General features: G+C 37.8%; 1 protein-coding gene and 1 long non-coding RNA gene across 7 annotated transcripts in view; one reads left to right on the top strand and one right to left on the bottom strand.

The window, feature by feature from the left end:
- The window catches only part of LAMA2 (laminin subunit alpha 2), a 485514-nt gene that overhangs the window by 9473 nt on the left and 463165 nt on the right, over positions 1-12876 (bottom strand). For all 6 annotated transcript variants that reach the window (XM_036217753.1, XM_036217800.1, XM_036217769.1 and 3 more), the window contains 4 exons: positions 10278-10454; positions 9843-10011; positions 1057-1169; positions 532-721 (listed from right to left, as the gene is read on the bottom strand). In XM_036217753.1, the coding sequence (XP_036073646.1) occupies positions 532-721; positions 1057-1169; positions 9843-10011; positions 10278-10454 (649 nt within the window). The remainder of the gene's footprint in view (positions 1-531; positions 722-1056; positions 1170-9842; positions 10012-10277; positions 10455-12876) is intronic.
- LOC118600413 lies at positions 1167-12101 on the top strand. Its single transcript, XR_004950070.1, has 2 exons — positions 1167-5002; positions 10114-12101. It is a non-coding gene; the product is annotated as an uncharacterized LOC118600413 (long non-coding RNA).

Raw genomic sequence — 12876 nt, 5'->3', positions numbered from 1 at the left:
TCAAACATGATACAATAGGCTCCCAGACTCTTGGTTTTCACAGACCAGTATGGGGTGGAATGGGAGGATAAGTCTTAAGGGCCATCTGAGTATTGCCAGGTTTTAAGTTTGTTAAATATAATTTCATAAAAGAAAGGCCATTGCAGTACCATAAGAGTATAAAACTATAATCTTAGGATAAATATTATTCTTTCAAAATGAATTCATAGAGTTTTATGATTAACACCTTGTCTTCAACTACCTGGACCTCATTTGTGGACAGATGTTTGAGAAGCTGTATAGCAATAACGGAACCTCGTAGCACCACGTTGAAGCATGTAAGTAGTCAATTAGAAACCTACCCGGGTCTGATCACATTTCCAAGGTTGGCAGTTGCATACGGCACTCGCTCTATTTTTGGAGTTGGCCACATTCCAATAGCACCAGGTCAGTGTCTGCATTGGCAATGCAGTACTGGCACCAGGGGCATGCAGGCAACTGCCACCAAGCACTCGTCTTCTAGGGCACTGCCAACATCATAGGGACTCTTACCTGATGCCACTGGCCGTCATTGATTTTGGCGGGGATCATGGTGTTGGTGTCACCGCTTCCCAAGTCGTAACTGAAGTAGGGAAATCCATTTTTCAGCTGAACTGTAGCAAAATCGGCGTGATTGATCCGAGCCATGTAGAAAAGCAGGCCCGATTCAGCTTCAGTCCGCACGTCAAATTCAATTGTGAGGCTGTGAAGTAAAAGCATGCAGAGTGAAACAGAAGAATGAGAGCATTTTCATTTTCAGACAGAATGACATCTGATCATGGGTGAATCTTCATAAGGGACAGTTAAATCTTTCTCAAGATGATAACTTTCCAGGTCTGCCGATCTCCCACACTGGGATCCTCTGGCACAGACAAATGATTCTATTCTTTACGGTACTCAGTGAGTTAAAAAAAAAAAAAAAAAAAAAAAAGAGCCCAGCTTATTTATTAATAAATGTAGTTGATTAAACTTGAATAAATGCAAATGCCGGTACATCTATTTGTCAGTTCTTGTCTAATAGCTCAGAATGATACATACCGGTTTTTAACTTTGGTGTCATCAAATGCAATTGCAATGTGACTGTTTTTCGAGAGCCCAAACTGCTTGCTCCCTATCAAAAAAGCAGGTTCTGATTCTGCAGCACAAGGACCCTGTAAAACACCAAGGAGAGAAAGAGAGATTATGGGCTCCATTGTTTAAAAACACAGTGCTGCTAATTGTTTCTTATATCTTAGTTTAACGTACCCGCATAATCTTAAATTCCTTAAGAATAAAACCTTTCTCTTATTCATCTCTATATTTTACGTAGTAGGTATTTACTATTGTATGTTCATGTAAGTGAATTGGTTTTCTTATACTGTGCCCCTGAATTGCCAAAGGAATGCGCTTGAAAATATTCATTGATTAATTTGTTTTCATTATCCCCCTAGGAAAAATATTTTTTATGTTTCTGACAGAACTAGAATTTTCTTTTCACTTTCACTTCATGTATGAAGAGTTTTATTCTTAGAAGATCGAACAGGGAAAATGACAAGCTAGCCACTGGGTTATAAGGGTAAAAAAATGTGTTCCTTCTTGCCTTCCCCATTTCTTTCTCCCAGTATATTACTTTTTCTTGAAAATTATCAGGCTACTGGAAGTTTTCCATGAATTTAGACTTTCAAGATGGTGTATCTAAACTTGCAAGTCAGCCCATTCAGGTCCTTAGACAGTTGCTAGGCAACCCAGCACATTTTAAAAAATATAACTCACAATACACCCTTTTAACTGCCACTGTTCAAAGAACAACTTCCCAGGGTGCTTATGAGGGAGAGCTTGGAGCAGGGTTAGCTTCAGAGGCTTGCTACCTGTGCAGTCTCTGGGGTTAAGGCTCTGATGTCACCATCTTGAAAATCTTAATAATTTTTGAACAAGAGGCCCTGCATTTTCATTTTGCTCAGGGCCCTGCAAATTATATAGCAAGTCTTGTCTGCTTTGGCAACTATAACCCTCAGCTCAATAGATAATCAAAGCGCCTCAAATTACCAAGCCACAATTCCTTTCTCAAATCTCTATTTTCACAAAATAGCTCGATGTTCAAGCTGCTTAGAGAAAGTCTTAGAACGTGCAGTACATGAGAAAATAAATAACCTGCAACACATCTGTTTTTAAGATCTTCACTCAATGGCTCTGGATGAGCCACTGCCCCAGTAAGTGCTGACTCGGCACAGGTTCTCAAACAGCCCAGGGCAGCCTTTTGATGCAGAATGTTCTCTCCAAACAGTGTACCTCAGAGATGACTCATCAGCACATAGGAAATTTTTACTTGATGAGGAAAAGCCTTGCTCTCTTTTCTCTTGAGCTTAGTCAAATGGAGCACTCTGCCACAGCAGGTAAAAGGCTTTAAGTGTTTTGAAAGGCTGTAAAATTGGTCTCCATGGAAGTAGTACTTCTCTCTTGCTTTCCAGGAGATGGTCAGTTACAAAGAGCAGACTGTTGCTGAAATTCACACAGATATGCAAAAACCCAGTGGGTAGAAGAGAAAAATGCTATTTATTCACACAGCTGAATGATCTCTCTTGGAATCAACATGTGGCCCCTTTGTTATTACACTGGCTACAAAAAAAAAAAAAAAAAAAAACAAAAAAACCCAGTTTATTTCTGCACCTTTGGTAGCTTAATGCCTCAGACTCCAATGATGCTATTAATAGAATTGGGATCATTTTTCAACCTCTGATGATATTTTTGTACAGAGGGCCACTGCAACAAACATTAAGTAGCCTGTGGTCCTCCTCCGAAATCTCTAAGAGAATCCTACTTGCTGTGAGTACATCAGGGACGGAATTTGACTAAAACGTCTCTAAACACTCAGCTCTGAAAACTGAGGGATTGAAAAGGTCAATGGATACTGATGAAGTAAGGAACAATAATGTGTAGCCTGAAAGAAAACCATAAGCATGTTATTTCCACATTGTTACCATTGTGGTCACTTATCTAGTTACCACATATACATAACATAACTTTCCTAATGTAAGTTTTTACATTACCAAAGTGGCACTTGCAAAGATTAGGTATTATACTGGAAGCCAATGTTTGTTGTGCAGAGCTTTGGTTGTTATATATGTGTGGCTATTGTGACCTGAACTCCATGATAACCTTGCCTGCTGATAGACTGGACAGGTATTTCCAACACTGGTGCTGAGCTGAGCAGCGGCTCTCTGTCACGCAGTTAGATCTTCTAGATAAAAAAGGCCCTACTTACATAATTTTAGGAAATCCTTTGACCAGAAAAGGACAAGGACTTTGTATATGACACCTGAAATTTAGAAAGAAGCATGCCTCCAGGGAGATCTTGAGAAGTAGGCAGAAGCAGTAGCTAATGAAGCAGTATTCTCAGATTGGCCAACGTTATAGAAGAGAGTGACATCACAAACAGATCACCCTACCAGGTAACCTCAAAGTATAAAGCTGCTATGCTAAATTAATTGCTCCTTAAGGACATCCAGATTGATGTTTACTATCGATTTGGTACAGAATGGATATTATGGATGTTGCTTTAATAAAACTTCTATCACTTGCCTTTATAAAATTGGCAGTTGGAAGAGAACTGAGAAGTGACAGTGTTAGAAGGTTTATAGGATCTATTTTAGGCTTTAAAAGGGAAGGAAATTCTCCAACCTCTAATCTGGTACTGTTTTTTGGTGCAAGTCTAGATTTCTCCTCTTGGCTAAAGGGAGATGGGACTGGAGGCGTCTGCTTTGTATCACTTCCCCCTGGGTAAATCGGAAACCAGGGACAAACAGCATGTTCCTTGTGGTTTGCCTGCTTTGCCGCCCTTTCCTCCTCCCTTAGGCCCCTGGGGGCAGGGTGGGGGTGGGGGTGGGGTGTGCTGCTGCTCACCCTACCTCTCCAGAGTCTTTTTTCCCTCTAAAATTTTATAAAGAGGACCATGTGAGATAGAACAGAAAGTGTCTCACAGTTTGCACAAGAATTAAATCATCTTGTCATTAAGGAACATTTCAACCCTGCTTCCCACAGAAATCTAGGCTAAGAAAGAGGAACAGGAAGAAGGATCATCTAATTTTAAGGAAACTTTAAAGATGAATCTTCCTCCTCCAAGCTAATGTGAGCTTGAGGGGAGGCGTCATCCTCACGGACGTGATGCTCTACCTGTATTATTTTGAAACACTGATCTCTGAAATGTGTTAAAACAACAATAATAATAATTTTTAAAAAGTCTCAATAGAGGCGCATCAATCTCAACACGTTACAACCCTGCCACCTTGTGGGGACTCTTTAAAGTACAAGTATATAAGGGGAAAAATGTGATATGCAAAGAGGGACACTCTGCGCTTGCTTCGTATTTGTCTCTGCTTGCTAGCGACAAGTTATGGGCAGACAGGACTGGGTGGGTAGTCTAAACGCGGTGGTGCCCCCGTTCGTAAGAGCGTGGTTGGAGAGGATCCTGGAGGAAGCCACGCTTCCCAAAGCCGTGTTTAGGCAAGTGGATAGTGCAGGCGATTAGCAATAGAGTGAGAACTCTTTCACCATCACACCGTCACTCGTTTAATTTCAGGTCAGAATAAAGCAGTGGCTATTTCCAACTGCTGTTTGTTTGCTGACACTTGGAAATGAGTTATTGGCTTCGGGATAGCTAGCATACGACTGGTGAATAAGCCTTCCTTGGATTTAGATTGGTACAGAGCCGAGATTTACATTGCATTTATCACAACTGGCATTTTTGTTCTTGAAAGCACCGCATGATAAATGATCATAAAAATTGCATCATTTTCTTCTTTTATAGGTCAATAACCTCTGTAACAAATGTGGGCTAAAATCACATTTGAGAAGTTGGGTGTCTATGATGCTCTTCTGTATGGATAAATGCTAAGTGGAAGATACTTTTTGTAGTACTGACTTTAATGTTCTGAAATATAAAATCCCTACTCAAGCTGTTTATTGGGAAACTGAATTATGTTAACTTCTTCCCGCATGTGCTCTTTTGGTAAGTGTTGGGCATTTGCAGTAACATTTACACATGAATCCCTGAATAAAGATTACTTGCAGGACAGAAAATGTGGGTTTCCCCTTTAAATACCTATCAGTATCCCATCGATTTATCCTTCAGCCTGGACAGTACTTAGCTTTTAGTCATAGCATTAAAACTGCTGGAGAAATAGCTTTCTTTTGGTCCATTCTCTCTTTTTTCTCTGCTCTCTTCTTTCCTGCAACTCCCCAAAAGCCTTAACAGCACAAGGACCTTTTATGACTACTTGCATTGCTCTTCTTAGTGTTCATATTTTAAATTTTGAGGCTCTAAGTTCAACTTTCTAATAAAATTCAAGTTTAAAAATGCAGTTTGCTTCTTGTATACAAATCCACCCAGGCCATGCTGATTTGAAAGACTTGGTATAAACACTGCATACACTTGCAGAGAATTTGTTACATCTTAACAAATATCTGTAATGCTAAAAGTCCAGACTCTTTATTTACTCCCACCTTTCGCTATCCTCCATGAGAAACATCTACAAAAACAATATTTGAAAATGTATCGTTCGGCTCTAAATGGGCTAAAGAATAAGAGAAACATAAAGAGAAGATGCTACCGCACTATCAAATGAGATTATATGTGTAAAATGCTCTCTGATCTATGATGTTCTGACATGTGTTAATTGTAGGATTGACATAATCCATTTCATGAGGCAGGGATTTCTCAAGACACTCTTAAGTTGCCCTGGAGAATAGTAATCGTCCTCATGTTGCAAGTTGATGGTGGGAGGGGAGGGGAGTGATGGTGAAAAGAAGAAAACGAAGGGACCCGAGAACAGGAGACCATTCCTGTCAAACGTGCTGAAACAAATAGGGGACTCGTACACAGGCAGTTCCCACTTCGGGAACTAACTTGTAAGTCTTAATTCTTAAATAAATGCTTCTGATTAAAAAAATTGTTTCCCCTGCTTCACATGATGCCGTGAGTATGTTATCATTATTTTATATTGTTTCAATGGAAAGATTTTAGGTACAGAGTATGGTGTCATATTAAAATCTGCAATTGAAGGATCTGTTTCCACACTTCTAGGTACCATTAACCATTTTGTTTGTTTAGATGGAGTTTAGCGGTATCCCCTGCCATACTTCCAATTTTCAATCTTGAAAGCTAGTGGGTTCTGTTTGCTGCCCACACTCAGCACTTATCTTGACTGACCGCCGCACATACTTGCTTACAGTATGATTTATGTTAATATCTATCTGCTTTCTCAGATCTCTCTCTCTCTTTCTTTTCTCTCTCCCTCTCTTGGTAGCATTGATGTATCTTATTCACTTTGCATTTAGTAATAAGTTTTTAATAAGTATCTGTTATAAGATAAATTGTCAAATGTTTAACTTTTAATGTTTAAAAAACAGATACTCCTCTCCGTGAAATAGATAAAAAATAAGAGAAAGAAATTAAATTAAAAGAGAAGATACATATAGTTCCATGACTTGAAACTCTAAAATACAATACAATTCAATAGAGATGCAAAGTTTTAAAATAATTTTGACCACATAGTTATAAATAATTACAACGTGCAAGAGAAGGAGAGATAGCAGTTAGAATTTAGACATCTGGATTTCAGTGCCATTTATCTATAACGTGTAAAACCTTAGGTCATACTGTAAGTTCTAGTAATTCCTTTCCTCATATGGAAATTAAGAGTCAGAATCTTTAAGTTCTCTTCTACCTTTAATGCTCTGTAAGTCTTTCTACATCAACCCATAGGACTGCTACTCAACTTGTCTCTTGTTTTTTTGTCTTGTCTAGTAAGTGGAATTCTCTGTTTTGGAAAGGTTAAAACATATACCGCTGAGAGCAAAGGAAAACTGAAATGAGGACAGCAGTTTACAAGAAAACCTAAATGAGTTAAAGTCTCCAGTCCTAGATGGGCAAGCACCTTTATTTTCAAGAAAAATAAATGAAAAAAGTGATCTTTAACAACCACAGAAAGATATGCTTGAGATTCACTATAAAACAAAGATATTGTGGGCAATTAGAAAAGAAAAGGGATCACTGGGGACCAACAGAGTTCTCCACCAATAAACCATATCAATTCGACATGGACTAGACTGGCTGAGAGCCCTGATTCAAGAGAAGTTCAAATGATGTTACAAGACTCTCAAGGCTTTGATAGACTAAATATGGTACCTGATGATGAACCAATAGCATGATACATCTGTTTAATATATTACAACATTCTCAGGTGTATTAATAGAATATGAGGACAGGTCAATGGAAGGAGAAATCCTGCTGTCCCCTTAAATGGGGATACTCTGCTTTGAGTAATCTTTTAGTGGCCATATCTTGGTAGGAGTTTTCAAACTTAAGAATACTGATCAAGGGATATGGGAATTAGAAATTAGGTTATATGAAGAATGATTTAGGCTGGGAAAGGAGAAGACTTGGCTATTTTCAAATGCTTGAAGTGATGTTAGAGAACATATTAGCAATGTGTTTGGCTACAGAAACATAATCATTACATTGCAGTTATACGGATGCACTTCTACATCATTATAACCAATGGCTTTCTAACAGCTAGAGCCTACCTCATCATAACACTGGAAAATTGTTGTTCATGAAGTGTTCAAGCAAAGGCTGCAAGTCCACATCAAGTACCATAAAGAAAGCTTCATATTTTAAGACGGCGGTTGGACTAGATGATCTCTAGGGCTTCTGCCTGTTATAACTTTTAATTCTAAGTTAGTTGTTCAGAACTTAGGATCATAGAAAAAGTTTTATAAGTGAGCATTTGGATTCAGGGTTAAAAAAATATTCAATCCATGTTTTGATTTCCTCGATTGTAAACAGATCTTGAGTCTCAGAACAGATATACATGAGGGAGAAGAGAATGAGGATCATTAACCTTTCCTTTGCTGGGGAAATATCTAGCATGAGGCTACATTATTAATGAGCTAAAAAAAATTCTAAAATCCATGTGGTAGATCTCAGTGATGTCTTAGGAGAAAATCAAGTCCTTGAACTAATCCCCACATGACTGATGGCCTTTCATTTGCTAGATGGGTTGTGAGGTCATAGTTATTTTCTTCTGTGAAATGGAGCTAATAATACTTCCAACAATATAAATGAACATAAATAAAACAATTAATGGCTTGTGGGGATCAAATAAAATAATGGATGTAAACTGCCCAACAGAGTACTGGACACATACTAGTCAGTAAATGCAGGGATTCCTCAGTAGCTATGTGTGTGTGCTTCTTCCCAAATTCAAAGGACTTGCACATACATTGCCTCGTTTGAGTCTTGAAGTAAGTCCATGTGGTAGGCAAGGTAGGTGTAATATCCACATTTTATGGAAGATAAAATGATGCTTGAAGTAAATGACTGGTTTTCCTGAAAGATGATTATGTGGCTTCTCATTTAATAAATATTTCTAGTGACGCTGCCCTACAGAACCAACAATTCCATCATGGAAACTAAGGAAGACAGCAAAATATTCAAGCATTTTCAAAATCTGCACTCAGGACAACTTAGCCATCAATTGGCAAGTATTATAAATATGATGCATGTGCTGTCAAGAGTGTAGTGAGATCCCCTCTCTAATACAGTGATAATGAGAATGTAAATTGGTGTAAGCTTTAGAAAGGACAATTCAAATATCTGTGTTGAGAACCTTAGGCATATTCATCATTTGGCCTCCTAATTCCCTGTCTAAGAATCTATTTTTTAAAAATAATCAGAAATGATGAGAGAGTATGTAATACAGACTGTTCAACAGAAGATAGGTTCTAATAGTGAAAAACTGGAAACACTCTAAGTGGCCCACAATGGGGAAGAAGTAAAATAAATTGTAAAGATAGAGTGTTGCAATGATAAGAAGCCAGACTCTAGAATTCACTGGATTAAAATTCTTATCCTGCCATTTACTGGCTGTGTCAGTGGGTGAGTTACTTACACTAGCTAATTCTTATCAACTCAATCCTAAAACTAGGATTATGTACATTTTACAGAGCTGTTATGAGAATTAAATATAATATTGAATGGAAATTGTTTAGGCAGTGGCTGGCATATAGTAAGCACTTAAAAGCAATCATGATCATTACTAATAGTAATTGTGGCATTTATTAAATGCTTAGTATATGCTAGACATTTAACGAACATTATCTTTTTTAAATCCTCATTATAACTCTTTGACATATATATTGTTAATATTCTCATTGTATAGATGAGGAAACTGAGGAACAGATTGGCTAAGTAGCTTTCCAAAATTCATACAGAGAGTAGGTTAGAGTGCTAGGATTTGAATCCAGGCAGTCCGACTTTGGAGCCCATGCTCTAATCAAACATATTCTATTTTTCACACTCTGAAAAATTTTGTGTCTCTGTGTTACTGTGTGTGTTTATTTACATATGCATATGTCCATACCTATAATCCTATTAGACACATATTTACATGTTTAGAAAAATTTTAAATTATATATTACCAGTTTTTAAAAGCAGAATGCTAAATTATATATATGATATGAGACCTACTATGCAAAATGCAAATATGGTTGCCTCTGTGTGGTGGCGTTATAGGTGAATTTTATTCTTGATTCTGTAGACATTTCTGTGCTTTCTAACTTTTCAACTGAAAACATGTGCCGCTTTATGAATAGGAAAATTAAAGGAGAACAAATATAGAAAGGAAAGTAATCCAAGGAAAATATAAGGAGATTAGGTTTTCACGGAGAGGGTACCCATCCTCTAATTCTAGCTGTAGAGAAGAGTAGATATTCTGAATAACCTTACTTCTGAAAAGGACTAAAAATGTGAAGTATAAATTAGAAAGCAATGAGCTATAAACACTTACATGTGCCAGAATTGGGGTGGGTATTGGGAAGGCTGGGGTGGGAACTGGCTCTGGCTGGATAACTATTTCAGCTGGAATAGCTCCGTCTTCATCCTCATAGGGTTTTTGATGGGTGCAGCGTCCAATGTCTGCATTTTTGAAGGATATAGGCTGTGCAAAGTCCATGGGGCTAATGGAATAGATAAAATTACACATTTTCTTATTTTTCATTGTCTTGCTTCCTTACAATTAAGTTACCCACCCCCCACACACTTTTTCTTTTTTTTTAAAGTTCATCGGTACAATCTCCTAAATCTAACTTGACGTTCTTCATTGTTTTCTTCCCGCCATGGTTTTGGTGAGTATAGATGCTACAATGAGAACAAACCCACCAATCAACCCCAAATAACCAGCCAAACAAACAACATAAAAACAGTAGCAAGGAGATTCGCTTACACAGAGTTAATAACTAGGTTCCATACACAGCCTTCAAAAGGAGGAATATTTCTTAGTGGAGAAGGTTGAAATTCGGGTGGAGCACCTCCAATGAAAAGCTTTTTAACTTCAATCGCCTGTTCTACTGTCAGGTTTTGCATATGCCTTCTGTCTTCATCAACTTGAACAGTAAAGATGCTGATAAAACATTTAAAATGAACAAGTATAAAACACATGACATCCAATACAATTGACAATCAAACTCTCTGGTGCCATCCCTTATTCCTCCCTCCCGTAGCTATTATGTGAGCCCAAATTTGATAATTAGGTATTCTACATTAAACAAACGATACCGTTTCTAAGGATCTTGTCCCTCTGCCTCCCTCGTTAACTCTCCCCGAGTGTTAACTGAGAGGAAGCAATGGTGTAGCTGCAACATTAGCCTCTGGTGGTGTCAACAACTGTGGTCTATAGCGCAACACAGGAGCCCATAGAGCGAGGCTTCTGTACTGTGTAGAAATGTCTAATCGGATAAGGCTCAGTGGGTTTAGCACAGCATGGGGTCACTTTTCACTTGGCTCTTTATTTCTTGGTTTGTGCTAGCTATTATCTCCTTGCTAGGGGACAAACTGTACCCTTGAGAGCTTAGATTGCAGGAGTCAACAGCAAACACTTACAGGACATTTTATAAAGAATGTAGTTGGTGGCTTTTGAATAAAAAAGGCAGGCAAGAACATCACACTAATTGTTCCTTGCAATGATTTTCTTTAGTGGCTGTTTCATTAATTTCCCTAATTTGCTTATGAGAGATAACTCACACACGACTAATTGAGAACCTCAAGCTACTTATTCACAACGTGCCTTGGATCCCGGGGCAAAGCATCAGAAGGAGACAATGAGTTCCGATGATGAAAATGACCAAAGGCATTTTCTCTTTTGTACTAGAAGCAGGTTTTGTACTTCTGTCTCAACAGTAAGCTTGGGGCTATTAGTCATATTATTAGTCATATTATTGCTCAAAATTTACTTTAGATCTGATCTGAGGAGAAAACTAAAGTATTTAAGTGGAAAACTCAGTCCTGAAATGCCATCTTTACTTGATGTTATAAGAAATAAAAACCACATGTAGAACTAGAAACAATAAACTAGGGCAAAGATGCTTTGAAATGGCACTGAGCAAACTCCCTACTTTAGAACAATTCGAATGTAAGAGAATGGAACAAAAATGGCTTATATTGTGGCTCAAAATGTCATTGTTCAGGGGGTATAGAATAGGTATGCTGAATTTAGTTTCAAAGGAAAAATAGGGGGAAATGGCACATCGGTTTTTCACCAGACTCTGGATGAACTTGTTGGCAAAATTCAGGAGGTTCAACCTCATTGCTAAGAATGTTGGTGGTTTTGAGACTTTCAGAAAATTACTCACTTCTGGGTATATGTAACTCACTGAGGAGCCCTCTTCCCCTCTCCCACAATACCTTTTAGTTTCTTTTGTGAAAAGCACCATCTTACATGATAGTGTTGTTCCTTGGGGTTTTCATGAGGGGTTTAAGCCACTATTAAAGATTGTTCAAGGACAGCAAATCTCTGTTCTCGGTTAGAATTTTTAAAGGGCCAGAGGCCCTTCTCTTTCTGATGTGGACTCTCTAGTCTGGTTGTGCTCCCAGGACTGTTATAGTGTTTCCTGTCTTATTAGTTCCTATCTTAATAGATCATGAGGTGGAGATGTGGCATGGACATGAGTTTTCAGAAGGAATAGACTGGAACTAAGTATTAGCTACTAGCTATGTAAACTTGGGCCAGTTATTTAATCTTGCTCAGTCTCATTTCATTCATTTATAAAATGAAGATACAAATATGTAGTTCAAACAGTGGAAAACATTAATTAAGGGAGTGCACTGAGGCTCTATTATTTTCTAAGGGCATTGGCAGAAGACTATAGCTAAATTCTGCTTGTATTTTACACTGTAGGGGTATCAAAACTAGATAATTTATTTAGTTCTTTTGTAAAGAGGGATATTACCAACATATCCATTGTGATTCTGGTACATTTCCTGTTTCTCAAGTAACTATTCAATAATTCTTTATTGATGACCTACTATGTACAAAAATCCCTATAATAAACATTACATTATTATTAGTATTATGGTAGGTCAGCTGTATTTTCTTATAATTTCCATGGTTGATTCTTGGAGTTTCTGTTTCTTGTTTGTTTGAAATACTGGTCTCAGTTTTTTGTTTATTTGTTTTCCAAACCACCACCAGTTGGATTGTATATATGGAAGAAGATATCAAGAAAAGTGCCTGATATTTGCAATTTACATCAAAAATGAAATTTGAAAAATTTTTTATTGACTATATTTTAGATGGTAAGAAAGAAATAATCTGGGTTGCAGTGTCCAGACCATGATCCTGCTGCAGAAATCTCAAATTATGCCTGAAATATCTGATCCCTTTGTGGTCTTTAGCCTAATTTTATACCTGTATGAAGAATGCTCTCACAAAGGAGAAAACCTACTTGTCTACACATCTACTCCAGGCCTTAGGGTTTAATGTTTTCGTCCAGTGAAAACCACCAGCTACTTAGGTGGACTTTAGAAGGATCAGTGGGCAAAGCAGC

This window comes from Rousettus aegyptiacus, unplaced genomic scaffold (assembly GCF_014176215.1).
Source record: "Rousettus aegyptiacus isolate mRouAeg1 unplaced genomic scaffold, mRouAeg1.p scaffold_m13_p_1, whole genome shotgun sequence".
NCBI classification, from domain to species: Eukaryota; Metazoa; Chordata; class Mammalia; order Chiroptera; family Pteropodidae; genus Rousettus; species Rousettus aegyptiacus.
Note: the sequence above shows the minus strand (reverse complement) of the source record. Positions and strands in the feature narration are given on the sequence as shown.